At 38.5% G+C, this 18285-nt stretch overlaps 1 protein-coding gene across 4 annotated transcripts; it reads right to left on the reverse strand.

Moving 5' to 3' along the window:
• Window positions 1-1186: 1186 nt before the first annotated feature.
• On the reverse strand, window positions 1187-17825 carry ada2a (adenosine deaminase 2a). 4 transcript variants are annotated; one of them, XM_042108795.1, is made up of 10 exons: window positions 17808-17825; window positions 12532-12867; window positions 12209-12428; window positions 11886-12096; window positions 11665-11792; window positions 10082-10172; window positions 9167-9275; window positions 7227-7384; window positions 6853-7055; window positions 1187-1435 (listed from the first exon to the last, which is right to left on the reverse strand). In XM_042108795.1, the coding sequence occupies exons 2-10, from the start codon at window positions 12842-12844 to the stop codon at window positions 1345-1347; spliced, it is 1524 nt and encodes a 507-aa protein (XP_041964729.1). In that variant the 5' UTR covers window positions 12845-12867; window positions 17808-17825; the 3' UTR covers window positions 1187-1344. The 4 variants fall into 4 exon arrangements, with proteins under 4 accessions (XP_041964729.1, XP_041964728.1, XP_041964731.1 ...); XM_042108794.1 differs by lacking the exon at window positions 17808-17825 and adding an exon at window positions 13571-13724; XM_042108796.1 differs by lacking the exons at window positions 1187-1435; window positions 17808-17825 and adding exons at window positions 4420-4505; window positions 13571-13725.
• Between the last annotated feature and the right edge of the window lie 460 nt (window positions 17826-18285).

An 18285-nucleotide genomic window follows, 5' to 3' on the forward strand; every position in this document is an offset into this window, starting at 1 on the left:
AACTAGTCACTGTTTAGCTTGGGATTTCTCAGGAACAGAGGCGTGTAGAAATACACGGTTTGCACCCACCGACAGCTTAAAGTCTCACCTTTTAATCGAGCCATTGCATGTGTTCATAGATATAACACAGAATATGCTGTGGCTGTACAAAAATCATCAACAATGGTCTAGATTGCTGGCACTCTAGGACAAAGCTCCCGAAAACAGCTTGGCATTCAATGAGTTAATTTGGATATCATTTGCAGGGATTGGACTGGTATGATTTATCCTAGCCTACTGCATCATACTGGCATGATTTAAAACATCACAAGGTGAAAGTGAGAATTAATGAAGTCCTTTTGATAAAATATCGAGATATATATTGTATATCGTGAAATAGACTAAAATGATTTTTTAGCCATATCGCCCATCCCCATAAAATAAACTGTGCCTTTGTGCCTCCTAACAGACTCAAAATGTCACCCAAGTTCAAAATAAGTTTGAAAATGTGCTCCTAAATTTATGTTACTGTAACCTCTTCCAGCTGTGGCACCCATTTTGTCACACATTTGAGTGTCATTCGGTCAAATGTCAAAAAAGTGGTGACAGCTTTAATTTTGAAAAATAATAACTTGACACTGACGATCAAGGTCAGTGTTAGTAATAAGGGAAAAGTACAATAATATGAAGTTTGGAAATTTTGTAACTGACCATAGATACATTATAGACTAACAATTACATTTGTATACTTTTATGAGTGTATCATTAACATTGTTTTTGATAAAATATGGAAATAACTGTTTTGCCAAATTACATTTTCAAAGACTGAATACAGTTACATGCAATACAATACAGTAAATCATGGGGCACCTGCTAAATTGAACACTACATAAACATTTACACAAAAAATGTTGAAATTGATTTGTTTTCACTGACCCAATAACAAAATGCAAGCATTTATAATGTTAAATCTGGACTATGCCCTCCCAGAATTGTCACACATCGCTGCCAAGGAGGCCTATAACAGTTTCGCTTTTTATATTTTTCCTCCTTTTACTTTCTGACCCCCTCAATTTTAAGTATAATGGTTTTTGGTGGATGCAATTGAAGAACTGTAAAACTTTTCAGATCAAAAATGACTATCACAAGAAGATACAACTTATATGGAATCGTATTGCATCACTTAATGGAAACACCGACCATTCACAATTGTGCTTTGTCGAATTTTGACAAATATTACTTTTATTTTGCACAAAATTTTAATGGAAACATTGCTAATGTCAAGCTTACTTCCCTGTCCTGTCGAAAAAGGGGGAAAGTGGAAAAAATGCATTCAATCACCCAGCCGGTTATAGAAAAAAAAACTTATGGTAAATTCTCCACCACAAATTTGTCCCACTTTTTTTGCCATATGGACAATGCTTCCTCTTTTTGCTGAGGGGATAAGGAACTGTACCTGAAAGAGAAAATGTTGGGTTTATTCAGTAGCATTCATGAAATGTTCTCCTTGTGCATTTTTTTTTTTTTTAAGTATTTTCATTATAAATTGTAAGCAGAGAAACACTAATAACACAAAAGCACATGGCTTTCAAAAGTAAAAAAATAAATAAAAATAACAACTTTAAAGAAACAGTATGTAAGAAATGTATTTCAATTAATCATAAAATGGCTTTGATGTCACTAGACATTTAGAAATCATGTTCATTTCAAATACTTATATCACTAACAACAGTAGTACGGCCAGGATATTGTCATTTAAAAAGTGAAGTTGCAGCCCTCAACTGATGTTGATGTTGTCAAGTTGTGTTTTGGCCTGATGCGCCACCCTCCACCTATCTACTAATCACAAAGTCAGTACATATGGTTCCTTTACACATTGTCCACGAGATTACTTTAGTAAACTCATAAAAATACTATTATATAGCCTCTTCATTTTACATCATGTAAAAAACAAGTGCATTTTCATGCACTCTAATAAATCGGATAACAGTAGAGTGCATTTTCATGCACTCTAATAATAATAATAATAATAATAATAATAATAATAATAATAATAATAATAATAAGAAGAAGAAGAAGAAGAAGAAGAAGAAGAAGAAGAAGAAGACTTCGGATAACAGAACAGTGCATTTTCATGCACTGTAATAAAAGAGAGAGACAAGCCTGCTCAAAATAAATGTATTACCCGACGGACGGTATTTGTAAAGCAATTTACAAATATAAAATACACCGTGTTCCAAATTATTATGCAAATTGGATTTAAGTGTCATAAACATATATTTTTTTGTTTTTCAAATAAACTCATGGATGGTATTGTGTCTCAGGGCTCTTTGGATAATTGAAATCAATCTCAGACACCTGTGATCATTAGTTTGCCACGTGAGTCCAATCAAAGGAAAAATACTTAAGAAGGTTGTTCCACATTATTAAGCATGCCACAGGTTTCAAGCAATATGGGAAAGAAAAAGAATCTCTCTACTGCTGAAAAGCGTGAAATTGTGCACTACCTTGGACAAAGTATGAAAACATTGGATATTTCCCAAAAACGTATGCGTGATCATCGTACTGTGAAGAAATTTGTCGCTGATTCAGAGCACAGGCGGGTTCGTGCAGACAAAGGCATAATAAGGTAGGTTTCTGCCAGATAAATTCATAGTATTAAGAGAGCAGCTGCTAAAATGCAAAGCAGCAAACAGGTATTTGAAGCCGCTGGTGTCTCTGGAGTCCTGAGAATCTCAAGGTGTAGGATCCTCAAGAAGTTTGCAAGTGTGCATAAACCTACTATTCGGCCACCCCAAAACAATGCTCACAAGCAGAAATGGTTGCAGTGGACTCAGGAATACATGAAGATTAATTTTCAAACAGTTTTGTTTACGGATGGGTGCCATACAACCCTAGATGGTCCAGATGGATGGAGTAATGGATGGTTGGTGAATGGCCACTATGTCCCAACAAGGCTGAGACATCAGCAAGGAGGTGGCGGAGTCATATTTTGGGCTGGAATCATGGAGAGAGAGCTGGTAGGCCCCTTTAGGTAACTTGGCCTGTTAAGATGTTTTTGATTGAAATAATGTTTGATTTAATTTATATGACCTCCTAATGCTGCAAATTCAACAAATGACCATTTTTTATTCTTTACAACCTATAAAATGTCTTGAAACTCTGTTGTGCATAATAATTTGGAACAGTGCATTTTGAGTTTTTTATTTAAAAAAAAATACTGTTATCATTGCGAGGTTTGTTCAATAAAATTCAAATTATACTTTATAATATGTTATATACGTTACATTATACATTATACATTATAATTAACGGTTGATGACTTGAAAATTATACTGACTCTCATTTGCATCAACTATTTAGAAAAATCTGAGAAAAATGTAATTTGCATAATAATTTGGAAGACCCCAGCAATAATTTGAGGATTTACGTTAGTCTGTCTCCTAAACATTCCTCACCCGTTATCCAGATATGCATGAAAACATTTAAAAAAACTCAGCCATAGGTTATTTTGAAAATGATGACTTTTGTCGGTTGAAGGTTGAAGGTTTGAAGGTTGGCTGCAGACTGTTACGATTTACTGACATTCACGCACATACATTATCGAAATCATACACCGGACGCTTTACTCTATAGTCTTTCTACATGGGTACTATTACTTTAATAGTGGTTGGTGTAAACCGGGACATTTTAGCATTCCGACAGGCTTTTGTCGGGACTCGGGACACTTAACTCAAAATAAAAGAAAGAGAAATAAAAGAAATAAAGGCCTGCCTCGAAATACAAGCCTGCCCCACATAAATGTATTACCCGACGGTATTTATAAAGCAATTTACAAATATAAAATAAAACACCCCGGCAATAATTTGAGAATTTACAATAAGATAAGAGAAGATAAGATAATCCTTTAATTATCTCCCAAAGGAGAAATTTGCAGTGTTACAGCGTCCAAGACATAGCCTGACGAGCCAGACCCACATTAAAATGTAGGGTCTGGACACTCACCGTTCGCAGTGCTCAGTCCGAGGGGCGGGATAATCAGTTGTCTTTCAAATTCCCTCTGCACGCAATAGGACAGCGGCAGCGCTATGAGTCCCATGCGTTTCCCACAAGCGGAGCTAGTTGGCTAGTTCAAACGTTTGCCAACTTAATAAAAGCTTAACTCGTGTCACACTGTTCACCAGCAGCAACATCCATCTTATTTGTTTTCAAGTAGCAGGGAATTCAAGCCAAACCGTTGCAACTCTGCCATCAATCATTATGTTAAGCCCACCTAACGACTCTATACACGATTTCATTGGCCTGATTAAGTTTCGATTTCTGGAGCTCACAAGCCAACGGAGAGTTGCTAGACTAGCCCTGGCAGCAAATTTAATTTGCCGCTAGGGGCGCGTCTAGATTTCTAGGCTATCCAAGACAGTGAAGGAAAAGAGACTTACAGACAACCCCCCTCCCCCCCCCCCCCCCATCTTCATTAAGACATGCAACAAATACACATTCCTTGGGCATGCTTCCCTGCACCATACCTGTTCGAGCCCATGTGGGAAAAGCACAACCACTGTGTACAGCCATTTATCACAGTAACAGACAGTCTTATCATCCTAGTATGCACTAATGCTAAATATATAAAATAAATAATACAACAACAAGGATAACCTATTCTATTAGTCTGTCTCCTAAACATTCCTCACCCGTTATCCAGACATGCATGAAAACATTTGAAAACAAAACTCAGCCATGAGTTATTTTGAGAATGATGACTTTCTCTTCAGCATTGTCCTAACTGTTAAAACGAGGCAGATATGACGAGGCATTGCAACAAAGACTGTTACGATTGACTGACACTCTCGCGCGCACACACACACACACACACATTATCGAAATCAGACGCATTAGGCTATAGTCTTTCTACATGGGTTTAGTTAATGATCGAGCTTTAATAAGACCACACTTAATAGTGGTTGGTGTAAACCGGGACAATTTAGGGTTCCGACAGGCTTTTGTCGAGACTTGGGACACTCAACTGAAAATGTTATTTTAAACGTGCATCTTTTTTTCTTCTCGCGCTCTCTCAGAGGTAGCCTGCCGAGCATTTGCTCTGCTGCCGGCTTGTCCCTCCACATTGCCCAAAATGCTTGATTGCGTTGCATTCTCCACATTTTTAGATACATTTTCATGTACCACACCAGCATTTTTGTTCAGTGAATCTTTTGTAAATTGCTTTACAATTACCGTCGCCCAGTTCGCCTCAGCTTGCTATTCACTCCTTTGTCTTCATTAAGATTCCCGGTACAATTTAATTGAATAAAATTAGGGCTGTCAATCGATTAAAAAAATGTATCTATTTAATTACATACTCTGTGATTAATTAATAGCCTAGAAATCTAGACGCACCCTAGCGGCAGCAAATTACATGTGCTTCCAGGGCTAGTCTAGCAACTCTCCGTTGGCTTGTGAGCTCGAAAAATGAAACCTCTATCAGGCCAATCAAATCGTGTATAGAGTCGTTAGGCGGGCTTAACATAATGATTGATGGCAGAGTTGCAACGGTTTGGCTTGAATTCTGCTACTTGAAAACAAATAAGATAATGTTGCTGTTGGCGAACAGTGTGACACGAGTTAAGCTTTTATTAAGTTGGCAAAAGTTTGAACTAGCCAACTAGCTCCGCTGGTGGGAAACGCAGCGGACTCATAGCGCTGTCCTATTGCGTGCAGAGGGAATTTAACCGATTCAACCGATTATCCCGCCCCTCGGACTGCACTGCGAACGGTGAGTGCCCAGACCCTACATTTTAATGTGGGTCTGGCTCGTCAGGCTAATTAATTAATCTGAATTAATCGCATATATGATTTTTGCTGTGAAAGTATTTTAAATATTTAAATTCAAATTAATCATTGAATAATCAGCATTAGTGACATTAAAGTTCAAAAACTCTTTTATTATTATTTTAATAATGGCCATAATAATCTATGATATGACCTAATATGCTGAGGAAATGAATTCAAAAGTGCTTCGGGAAGAAGTTTTTTTTATCACATACATTGCAGAGGACTTTATTTTAATCAACACCATGAAGCGGTTTTTGAAAAGTAAATGTTACAATCAATGATCTAGGCACCACATTTTCTTCTCTCTCCTTCATTTTACAGTCTAATGGTTACTGACTACAACGGCTCAGTCAACGGTCATACAGAATCGATTAATCTGCGTTATTTTTTTTAATCAGTTATTTTTTCTCAAATGAATTAATCGAAATTAATCAGTTATTTTGACAGCCCTAAATAAAATATAATCTTTTTGGCCTCTATGTTTCCAGTTACATAGTCTGTCTGTTCTTGGTCTTGGATTTTGTGAAATAAATTTCTAAATAAATGTGACTTATATATGTTTTTTTCCTCTTCATGAGGCATTTTTTGACTGATGCGACTTATACTCCAGAGCGACTTATAGTCCGGAAAATAATAAAAATAACCGTTTTTTACGGTACTTACAGCTAATTTTTCCAAATTCTAGGGCCCTTTCGAAAGTCAAATGACATTTAGTACAGACTTTAAATGCTTTACACATGGTTATTATGAGTTGGTCTTCCATCCTAGAAAATTTGGGGAGGCTAGGGAAAATATTTGTCAGGATATTAATGCCCAAACATGTCATGGGTTTTTCAAGCTGTAAGAATTTCAAGGTCTGAAAAAGATATGAAGACAGAAGATTTGCACGGAAATATTTTACAGGCCTTGGTTTTAAGACCCATTGATGATATAGACAAGGTTTGAACAAAATCTGAGATGGTGCAGCAACAACTTTATCTGATTTGACACGAAATGACCCATAAACCCTGCAGGACAAGATTCAGAACTATACTGTAGTCTTACCTGATTGAGTTTATTGCAAGTTCTTTCAGTGTGCCTGCACCAGATGTCAGTCCAGCAATGCCCACAAATGCCTCATAAAAATCATATGAGAGACCACTTGCCCCAAATATGGCTGGGTCATCTGAGCTAATCACAAGGGGGTGACCCTCAGACATCAAAACTGCAGCAGGATGGTCACGCAAGTCTGACACAAGTTTCAGTACCTACAAAAGAGAATGAGTAATATGGCTCATAAAACCTAAAGGGCTTCTGCATGTCTGACAGTGGTTTGGGAATATTAATAATGTTTGATGTTTTTAAAGTCTGTAGTTTAAATGGTTTGCATTTTATGTGACTATCATATCTGTCATGTAAAAGCACTATGAAATGCTTACTTGGTTGGATATGGGACACACCTCCACTGCTACCCCCATTTTCCGAGAAAGGGCCTTGGTAGTTGGATGGCGCACCAAAGCAAATCCATGTCCAATGCGTGAGGTATTAAATAGGAGCGCATCTAGTATGTTCTGATCCACATCTGTCCCTTGAAAATCTATATCACAAGAGAACTAAAGCAATTATTCAAAAGAAGGCACCTTATCCTTACCTTCGCCACTTTACAACAAAGCAGTATAATGTTTTGTCATTTTAATTTACAAATTGATAAATTGTTCCAATACCAACCGAAGTCTGGTATCCACATACACTATATGGACAAAGGTATTGAGACACTTAAACCACTTAATCATTGAATTCAAGTGTTTCATTCAGACACATTGCCACAGATGTATACAATCAAGCATCTAGTCATCCAGTCTGCATTCACAAACATTTGTGAAAGAATGGGAGCTCCAAGCCAGGTCCATAAAGATATGGTTTGGATGGAAGAATTCTTCCTTCGTATTCCAGTAGCTTCAAATCAGTGAGTTTGACTTCTTGCATGCTGAGCATTATCGCATATCTGGCTGAACGTGATTCATGTTAACAATGCAAACAAGCATTGTCTAAAAGCGAGGCTTTATTAAAGACTGTTCTCATCCCAACCACAGACTGTAACCCCCCCAAACACACACACACTTTCTTAGCTGTATACTACTGTCTACATTGCACTATATATGTCTTATACTGCACCACCTGTCTATACTGTGCATATCACATTGCACTTTTCTGCTTTTTGCACTTTTGGTTAGACGCAAAATGCATTTTGTTGTCTCTGTATGTGTACTCTGTACGTGCACAATGAAAATAAAGTTGAATCTAATCTAATCTAATCTAATCTAATCTAATAAATGCATCACGTTCAGCCAGATCTACGCAACGCTCCAAGAAGCCAAATGCGCCCACTGATTTGAAGTCCTTATGATAACGTCCTGTACACTTTAAAAGTTTAAAATACTTTGATTTTTTGATTTGATGAGGCAGCCGTGGCCTACTGGTTAGCGCTTCGGACTTGTAACCAGAGGGTTGCCGGTTCGAACCCCAACCAGTAGGCACGGCTGAAGTGCCCTTGAGCAAGGCACCTAACCCCTCACTGCTCCCCGAGCGCCGCTGTTGTTGCAGGCAGCTCACTGCGCCGGGAGTGTGTGCTTCACCTCACTGTGTGCTGAGTGTGTTTCACTAATTCACGGATTGGGATAAATGCAGAGACCAAATTTCCCTCACAGGATCAAAAGAGTATATATACTTATACTTATTTGTCAGTCCTGTGTTTACACCAAACCATTCCTTTAAGGCTGATGACACATTAGTCACAAATGATAGAGATTCCACTTACTTGACCTTAACATATCACATCTGGGTACAAGCTATACATACAGTAGTTATACTATACATGATTACAGTAGCTTAGGCAGGTTGTGAAACAACAGAGGCAGTCTAAAGTCTAAAGAGAAGTTCATTACAATTCATTTTTAAGTAAAAAAAGTTCCCAGAAGACTGTCAAGTGAGGGATGCCACCCTAGTCCATCTCCCTGGAATTCAGTGACTGAAAATTGAGTGCAGCGTACACAGAGTCCACAATCTAAAATTGGTCTGTATCAGAGGGTAATATTATAAAGGTTGTTTAAGATATGAGAAAATGTTTTTATGGTCATATGACTCCAAAATAGAGCTTTTCTACTAACCATCATCTGAATCATGGAAAATGGCAATGGTAACATCAGGCTGACGAGATACTTATTGTCTACAGTAGGAACTGAGAAACTTTTTAGAATTGAATGGAACAATACCATTCATCTATCCAAAATGTTGCAATTAAAATATCATTACATTTCACCATTATAGGTGAATCACTGATATATTCTATACATCAGAACTTGTTTGAGAATGACATTACCAGTCTCTCCAGCATGAAAGAAGTAAGGCAGAGAGACTCCCAGTTGTTCTGGTAAGGACAAGGGTTCCTTGAAGTACCAAAGGGGCCTCCCAGTGTCCTCTCGCCCCACCTACATAAGACACGCCACCTTGCAGTGTTAATATTTTCACCTAAATTACAGATTATCACTGACTGAGGCTACATCCACACTAGGTCGGGTAGGTTAATACAGATTTTAGGAACATTAACATTAAAGCACTACACTCTTGTAACATGTAAAAGCAGAGCATTTTATTGGTAGAGATCACCATTGCAATGGAAATGTTAATGCCTTAATTCCCGCCACTGCATGTTTGTTTACTCACTGGAATCAAGATGGATACCGATAGCCTGACGAGCCAGACCCACATTAAAATGTAGGGTCTGGGGACTCACCATTCCCATTGCTCAGTCCGAGGGGCGGGATAATCGGTTGTCTTTCAAATTCAGAGGGTCACAAAGTCATAATGATCCTACACCTCCAATTTCGTGCAGTTTTTAACATGTCAGCAAGAGATACCTGTGATTACAACACCTGATTTTTGCTTTTTCATTTGTAACTAGGTGGCGCTATACATCAAATGAGTGGTTATGAGATGGGTTGGCATGGCGGCGGTCATAATTCGTCCTCAACATTGGGATATTAGAAGCGAATTAGGTTGATAATGTACATAGTTTTGGTATGAGTAGGTTACATACACATATTTCTTCATATTGTGTTAGTAGAAGGATTGAATGTCCTGTGAAATAATAACTAGATGTAACGTGAGACTGCTAGCCGTCTTTCCCATTGGAATTATCTGACCTACTGTGGATGCAGCCTAAGTGTAAACTGAACGTTTGAAACAATGAGCACTGTTACCAAATGATGAAAGGAGATATGCCACACATACTTACTAAGTCAAACCCAGCCATAATCTCAGGAAACTCTCTCTGTAGTTTAACTGCCTCCTCAATTACTTCTTTCAACTGTGATGCATTTATTCCTCTGTAAGAAAGAAAGACTACATTTCATTTCAAAATACTACCTGGCCAAAACAATATATATATATATATTTCATAGAAATGACACTGTGTAAAGTCATGTTCAGCAAATCCCAAAGACTTTCAATGTGTGTCGGAGCTCTGTGGTGACCAATTCATCTGTGAAAATGATTCATCATCCTTCCTGACAACTCTTTAATAATCATTGTAATCATTTAGGAAATGAGACTGACGAATCCTGGAATTGTGGTCCTGGAATATGCCCATGCCATCAGGGAAGAAAAGATTGAAGCACACCCAGATCATACCACTGCATCCAGAGGCTTGTACAGTGGGTACTATGCAAGATGGATGTGTTTCAACACACAGTGCAACAACAACTCAACGCTGGAACTCATCAGCTGTGAAAACCATTTGTTAATAAGGGTAATTGGAAAGCAGGCTTTAATTAGCTAGGGAGCATAAAGATTGGACTCTGGAAAAAGCAGTCCCTCCAGGATTTCGCGGGGCTTTTTTGTTGCGACTTAAAATGCCTGATTTCGCGGCATCTTTTCTAAAAAGTTGCGAAGAAAGTTGTGCCGTTTTTAGGCGTTTGTTGTGAAGAAATTGCGGGAGGAAGTGAAAATTGCAAAAACTAGTTGCGATTTATTTCTGGGCAACTAAGGTTAGTAAGACCAAATTCACACTGACCACCATCTTGATATGCTTATTAAAAAGGATAAGCAAAGGTAAAAGTAAATAGTACGGATTACAAAAAATCTAAGTACTTTATTTGTAGCTAAATGAAGAAATGCCGTGGCCGGGGTAATTCATAAAGCAGTGTAACCTTTTTCTAGAACTGTCCAAAAAAAGACAACCACCTCCTTAAAAAATGGCATCATGTCATTTGTTTCAATACATTCATATATTTTTAATAATTCATATTCTGTGACCAACATAATTACTAATAGCCAACTAAGTAGCATATTTAGTAATTTCAATATTTCATATTGATTTTTGAACTATTAGGCTACACTTCTCTTTAATGTCATGACATTGTATTGGTGGTGTGTAAGTCTAATTGAGTGCCTGTCTGACGTAAGAGTAGCCTAATTACATTTCTGAGTGGATTGGAAGGCTTGCTTCTCACCGTTTTCGGCTATGAGCGGAAATAACTTTTTGTGTAGTGCATTAGGATATGTTCAGGATGTTTTCTATGGTATAGTATAGTATTTCGATAAAACTGCAACTATGAGAGGATTAACCAAAAGTTATTTGTAGGCTAACTTTACCTTCAACTTCATTATCAAATCACATTTGAAGCACATTTGAGAAATTGGCTCATGTGCAAAATTTTGGGCTTCAAAGTCAAGAACAGAAAACTTTGCACATTAAATAATCCTGAGTTACCATACTTCAGCAAATCCTTCTGTCTGAATATCTGTCCTGGTTCCACAAATACTGAGATTAATATTACTGAATATTTTTACAAGATAATTGTTCTATTTCACGCTTACCTATTGGCTGTGAAAATCACCCGGGCTCCAAAAAAGTCTGAATGTTCAGCTACAAACTGTCTTAATACTTCTTGATAGGCTCTCAGTGTCCAGAATCGGTCATTTATGGTTCCATTCAGCTCATATGTCTGTACATTAACAAGGTCACAAAAACATAGCAAGTTATTGCACATGTGCCATTATATTGCCATTTGTGGAGTGGCTATTCTGTACTTATATACCTGTGGTAGCAATGCCCTCAGCTCCAAATACATGACATTATCAGCATTGAATCGTTTCAGGCCCTCAAAGAAGTAATCCTTGAAGACAGGAGCATATGTGACCAGTCCCCATGCCGCAAGGAAGGTTTCCTCAAACCTCTTCCACACAACATCTTGATTAGGATATGCAGCCTCTGGGTTATCAGTGTAAAGTGTTAGGTTGCTTATGAGGCTGTAAATGAAAGAAAAAGAAAAATAATTTAAAAAAAAATATTAGAGGATACTAACATTAATGAGTTCACTTCATTTTAGCCAGTGACAAAATAGTAGGATTTATCTCAAACCTGTTGTCCAAATCTGTAGTGTTGTCAATCTTGGCCCTCACAGTTTCAAGCAGTATCCATTCAGAGCAATGAGGAATAGGTTTTGGTTGATGAGAAGAAAAAATAAATCTCACTGACTGATCATCAGTAAAACAAACATAGCAATGTTGCCTGTATGTTACATTCTTCACCAGCCATTCCACATCCACCAATGCAAAATCATGGACATGAAGAGCTCCACCTGTGACAAAATGGAATATATCTTGATACTGTATATCCTTCAGGAACAAGTGTATAGTTAAACAATTTTGGTAGCCTACTGAAGGCAGTCTATATGACAACACCTTTAGGCATCTTCCGTAGTAAATTGAAGAGGGAGCTGTGATTTATCAGGGGTTTAGCCTTAAAGAAATGCATGGCTGGAGGAAATTCTGAACTCTCCATTTCTTCCTGCTTCATTTTCTGCAACACCTCACTAAGTTGCTCCTCAGCATTTGTGAGAAGTACTCTGCCACCCGTTTGCTGTGATTTCTCTGTCTTAATCAAGTATTCTCTGTAATTTGGGTCCGGCATGGCACTGCCCAGTGCTGCCCAGCATGACAGCACCAGTAACAGCTTTGTGGCCATAGAGGTTCCTTCTACTGGACTCACTGGCATTGTGATATAATCAGTGTTTCTTTCTGAAAAGAAAAAAAAGTAGGCTGCATTGAATATTTGGGGCAGATAAACAGTGGTAAATAGCCTAAGTGCAGAATTGAGATAACCTATTAATAAGTTATCTTAGCAAGTGTAAACTTTTAGTCACACATTGCATTAATTAATATGAAGAGCTACTTGACTAGGCCTTGGCTTTCTTGTAAGTAGAAGCCTACAGAGGCAAGCCTACAATGCATAGATCACTTGACTGGTCAGGTTTTCAGGTGAAGAAAATACCATAAACAATCTGATTCGATTTAGACTATAGGTTTGTCCAACTACAGCTGTTTATAGAGCTGCAGAAATAATTGGATTAATCTGAGATTTTCCAATATTCTAAAACATGTGACGCCTGGGTGCAAATTTAGAAAGGTTCGTCTAGGCCTGCAGGTACTATTAGGAATCCAAATTAAAACTTTTTTTTAAATTTTTTTTTTAAAGGCCAAGGCCGAATACGTTTGCGATGAGAAATTCTCTCCACACTGGACGGCTGTTGAAAGAGTCAGTGCTTCAACAGTTCCATTTAGCACGGAGACCTCAGTAAACAGACGAGCCAAGACAAGTATGATCCTCATTGCGGGCACGACGCAAATAATAGGTGCAACTTAGGTTAGGCTGATGCTGCACAGCACAAGATATCCATACACTGTAAATACGCACTATCAAAATACAAATCTGCCCTCTTACTTTCAAGACTATTGCCCAGTCCAGCTTTCAAAACAGTAGCAGTAGCCTACGCTATATGCTGACATCACATCCGTAAAAAAAGATAAACAAAGACAGTGAACGTAGCGCAAATACAACTACTTGAATGTCACTACGGCTCTGACCCATAGACCATACAAGGGGGCAGGCGAATTCCCGGAAGTAGAAGCATCGATGTAGCGGTGGTTATCAACTCTCTGCTAACCCCATAGAACTCCCATTCATTTCGGATTTTTTTTAACTCCCATAACTTCATATAACATATATCATGTGCCGATATTTTAGCTTCTGTGTTATCTACATAAACAATAAAAGGCAAAACAAGACTCGACTACCTCGTACGTAACGTTAGGTTCCCGTAAGAAGAATGTTTAGCATGTCCGGTTGAAGGGAAGCTAACGCACTGAAGGGAGATAACCGTATTGTTTGGATAAGAAGCGTAGTCCAGCCAGCACGGAAACTCGTGAACAAAGCTATGTAGCCTACACTAGCATTGTATGTTAAGGTAAAGCATAGAGGCAAGTAAACCTAATGAAAAACATTAGTTTTACCGTTAGGTCTAGCGATAATCATTTCAGAGGTTTTCGATGGATTGACCGTAGGTCAGAAAAGTGCAAAGAAGATTAGCTTCAAGGCTATAACTTTTTTGTTTTGTTTTACCATAACTGTTTTTGAAGATGATCATGTGTGGTAGTTTCAACATTAACACGACTTGATATCACTTGTGAGGATGATATTAATAATAATACATAAATAAATGTTTAACTTTGAAGGCGAAGGAAGTGTGAGAAGAATTTCTGTGTATCTATCATATGAGTTACAAGATTCAGTTCGATGGCTAACGTCACGAAGTTAAGTGCGAGTCTGCGCAGTACTGGGGGGACCAACTGAAAAATGACTCAGTGCCTGTCTATGCTCAGTGCCCTCCCATTGAGAACGACGGAGTCTGTTCGTCCATAGCAGACGGGCTCTGACCGGCTCTGACCTAGCGAAAATAGAATGTTCGTACCGGATGTTGCTAGCAAAGGCGGCTAAAAGTTTTTAGTCAAAATAAAAGTCCCGCTAACCACATTGGGTTTAATCAGAGACTTTCTAATGTGGAGACACAGCACTCAAAAAATACTCCATAGAAATGCATGGGTCTAGTTTGTCACGCCAATATGGCCGTTGTCTACACATATCCCACCCCTTCCTCGGCAAAACGTCGACTTGTGAATACTTTGAGCCAATCATGTGGTGTGATGTGAATACATTGAGCCAATCATATGGTGTGTTGTGAAGACATCGTGCCAATCATGTGTTGTGATCTCGCCGCTGGAGCAAGATCTGCCGAAATGGATGCCCTACGAGTGCCCAAAAAGCGTTGTCAAATGGCCACCGAGTGGAGGGACTTGCCTAAAAGGACTTTGGTTTAATGGAGATCGTTCAGAATTAATGAAACAAACTTTTGATTTGACTAACCCTATAACATAAACCTATGTGAAATAAATAATGCGTGATAATTAGCCAAATAAATCATTGTTCATGACACGTTATGGTTAATTATCGAAATGAGTGCGATGGTGATACAATTCTGCTTTTCAATTAGTTGATGGTGTTTGACATTAAATTAGGCCTATAAGCAGGTCAGTTTCACGTAATAAACTGTTTCTTTGGGTCTGGGTAATTCATGTGACAAAAATGCTGTTATAGGCTATACCGTTTTTCTGGAAAACAAAGCAGTACAACAACATTTCTATCTCCAAAATAGTGCATTTCTGCAGTGTAGGCTACTATAGTGCAATGCAGCTTTTAATGTCCAAAGTTGCCCATACTGTTTTTTCCTGCATACGAACTACAAATACTCCTCCAAAACTACAGTGTTGACACTTGAAGTTGTGGAGTTATATTATTGTAGCCTATTCTAGTATAGAATAAATACCCACAACAGGTTTACCCTTGTCTCACCTATGTCTATGAATTGCAGTAGTGATCAAATGAAAAAGGAAAGAAAGGTGTCCTGATGTGTTGTTTAGGGATGGTCCTGCAATGTTTTCTCGACATATCTCTATGTCTTTTTTTTCTCCCCTCTACTTATGTTTTCACAGATCCTTGCTCCTGATATCCTGAAGTATGGGTTGCATTTTATTAGATGACTCCAACAGAACACTCACAGAAAGGAGAGTGTGTCAAACTACAAGACAGCCGTAAACAATGCCTTTACTGTGGTTTTGCTATGGTAGATATGGTTATTGCTGTACTAGACACAGCTGAATTTACCACCTAAACCATATATTTTCTGAAAGTCTACAGCCTCTAGATGTCAATTTATATCAATTAAGACATGTTCCACCTTCCTACTGACTTTTATATCGGTGTACAGGCCCATATTGTAGATGAGAAGCCGACTGTAAAACTAACACATGTTGGCCTATACTATTAAGGGACAGCTTAATTGACCACCTAAACCATATATTTTCTGAAAGCCTCTAGATGTCAATTAATATCAATTAAGACATGTCCCATCTTCCTACTTACTCTGGTATATCATAAGGCATACATAAGCCCATATTGTAGATCGAGAAACAAAATGTTCAGCTGATACATTTTGGCCTACACTATTAAAGGAATTATCCGGAGTAAAATGCACTTTAGATCGATTTACGGATGATTGGGAGTACATACGTTGAGTTGACATCCAAATCATGTCATTCGGATGTGTTTTGAGAAAGTTCGATGTTACCGTTTTTAATCAAAGCTCGTTAGCGTGGAAGTGAGAAGGGCATATTATTTCGCCGCTACAAAACGCTTTTTTTATACCTCTTCTACAGTTCCAAACAACATTGCACTTACGTGGTAGTGAGTAGAGGGTCCCTAAAGCCAAACCGAAGTATCCCGAGGTCTTTATGTGGTCGGATAGAGTCCAGAATGAATTTCATCAAGCCAGTACCTTTCCGGAAATGTTGCCATCTTTGCTGCCAGCTTTAGGGGGAAGTCCGTAGGAGTCGATTGCCAAGTGTGCTCTGGAAATTCACAATTTCGTCGCCGTTTAAAAAAAAAAAAAAACATAGTCCAGTCCATACAACTTCATTTCAATTTCAAAAGAAATACTGGACTATGTTTTTTTTTTTTTTTTTTTTTAATGGCAACGAAATTGTGAATTTCCAGAGCACACATTAACATCGAACTTTCTCAAAACACATCCGAATGACATGATTTGGATGTCAACTCAACGTATGTACTCCCAATAATCCGTAAATCGATCTAAAGTGCATTTTACTCCGGATAATTCCTTTAAGGGACAGCTGATTCAACCACCTAAACCAAACCATTAACATTAATTAGGACTTGTTCCACCCTCCTGAAATACTTTGGCACACTATATTAAAGGCATAGACCTGTGTTGTATAGGTGAACTTTAGTCATCAGTATGTTTGAACATGTCTTTCTTTGTACACTTTTATTTCTAATTTCCAGGTTGTCAGCTGTTGTCAGGCTCATCACCAGAGCAGAAAGACATAGTGAGACCAGACATGCCAGGAAGGAGCAAGGCACATGCCAGGAAGGAGCAAGGCAAAGCCCAGGATTTTTTCTTTAGCTGTTCCTGCCAGTTATAGAAGGACTGCTCCTGAGAATAGATGGGTGTATACATCGTTTTACAAAATGGGTCTTCTACACATGATGCTTGTCAAGCACTGCTCCTTGACTGGCCAGGGGTCCTCTGTATTGTGACCACTGGTCAAAGGCGCCACATGACTGTCTCAGAGTCCTCTAGTCTACATCATTCTGGTGACAGGACCTAGTCTGACAGAATGGGTCTTGTGTTACTGTGACCAGACGGCTCAACAATGCATCATTTTCATCCATGCCCTCATCACCTCGAGACTGGACTACTGCAACAGCATATGGTCTTGAAAATGATTGTCTTCATTATTACTATTATTATTATTATTATTACAGGTCTCTCTGCACCAGAACCAGCAGGTTCAGAGTAAGCTTCTTTCCTGCGGCTGTCACCTTACTGGACTCTAGCTCTGCATCCCGGTGACAATCAATCAACTAAGCCCAATACCCTATCCCACCCATAGCGTTCTATTTATTTACAAATGCACATACTGTAATTACAGTTATACATAACCATATTCTACTGCTCTTCATATCCATCCTGCACTTATTCTTACTACTCTTAATGTTACTGTTTCTGCACTATAATGGTACTGTTAATGGTTCTGTTTCTGACCTGTGAGCTGCCATGCAAACTGCCTGGAGTCTGGATTGAGCAGACTAACGTTAACGTTAACGTTGAAGAACTCTGCATTAGCCTACAGACCAAACTGTCGCTGTTATAGCAGCTAAGTCCACCGAGTTGCTGATCTACAAGATCGCCCACGACTTTCGGACTGGTATGCTTCCAGTGATCTCCAGACCAACGTTCACGTTATCTCCAGACTGCCAGTGAGTGTTTGAACTTTGTTGGCGTTGCATCGGTTGGGTCAGTGGATCTTCTGGCCAATCGATTTCCGTTTCGGGAATGAAAATGAACAAAACAAAAAACAAGGGATTATTTGATTTCCGTTTTAAAATACAAAATCGAAAAACGAGAATTAAGTCGTTCTCCGTTTTCCTAATCGGTTTCAAAACATCAAAATACAAATATCGAAATTAGTCGTCATTATTCAATGAAGCCTAGTCTTAGGCTAATCTGAGTAGCCTAGGCT

This window comes from Alosa sapidissima, chromosome 11 (genome assembly GCF_018492685.1).
Source record: "Alosa sapidissima isolate fAloSap1 chromosome 11, fAloSap1.pri, whole genome shotgun sequence".
Classification (NCBI taxonomy): domain Eukaryota; kingdom Metazoa; phylum Chordata; class Actinopteri; order Clupeiformes; family Clupeidae; genus Alosa; species Alosa sapidissima.

What these genes read in the sequence shown, in the direction of transcription:
- ada2a (XM_042108795.1), bottom strand. Translation starts at nt 12,844, where the DNA reads ATGCCAGTGAGTCCAGTAGAAGGAACCTCTATGGCCACAAAGCTGTTA. An exon ending in TGAGGGCATTGCTACCACAG is followed by an intron (nt 11,793 to 11,885) that starts GTATATAAGTAC and finishes GTTAATGTACAG; the next exon opens with ACATATGAGCTGAATGGAAC. An exon ending in TGTGTCCCATATCCAACCAA is followed by an intron (nt 7,056 to 7,226) that starts GTAAGCATTTCA and finishes TCTCTTTTGTAG; the next exon opens with GTACTGAAACTTGTGTCAGA.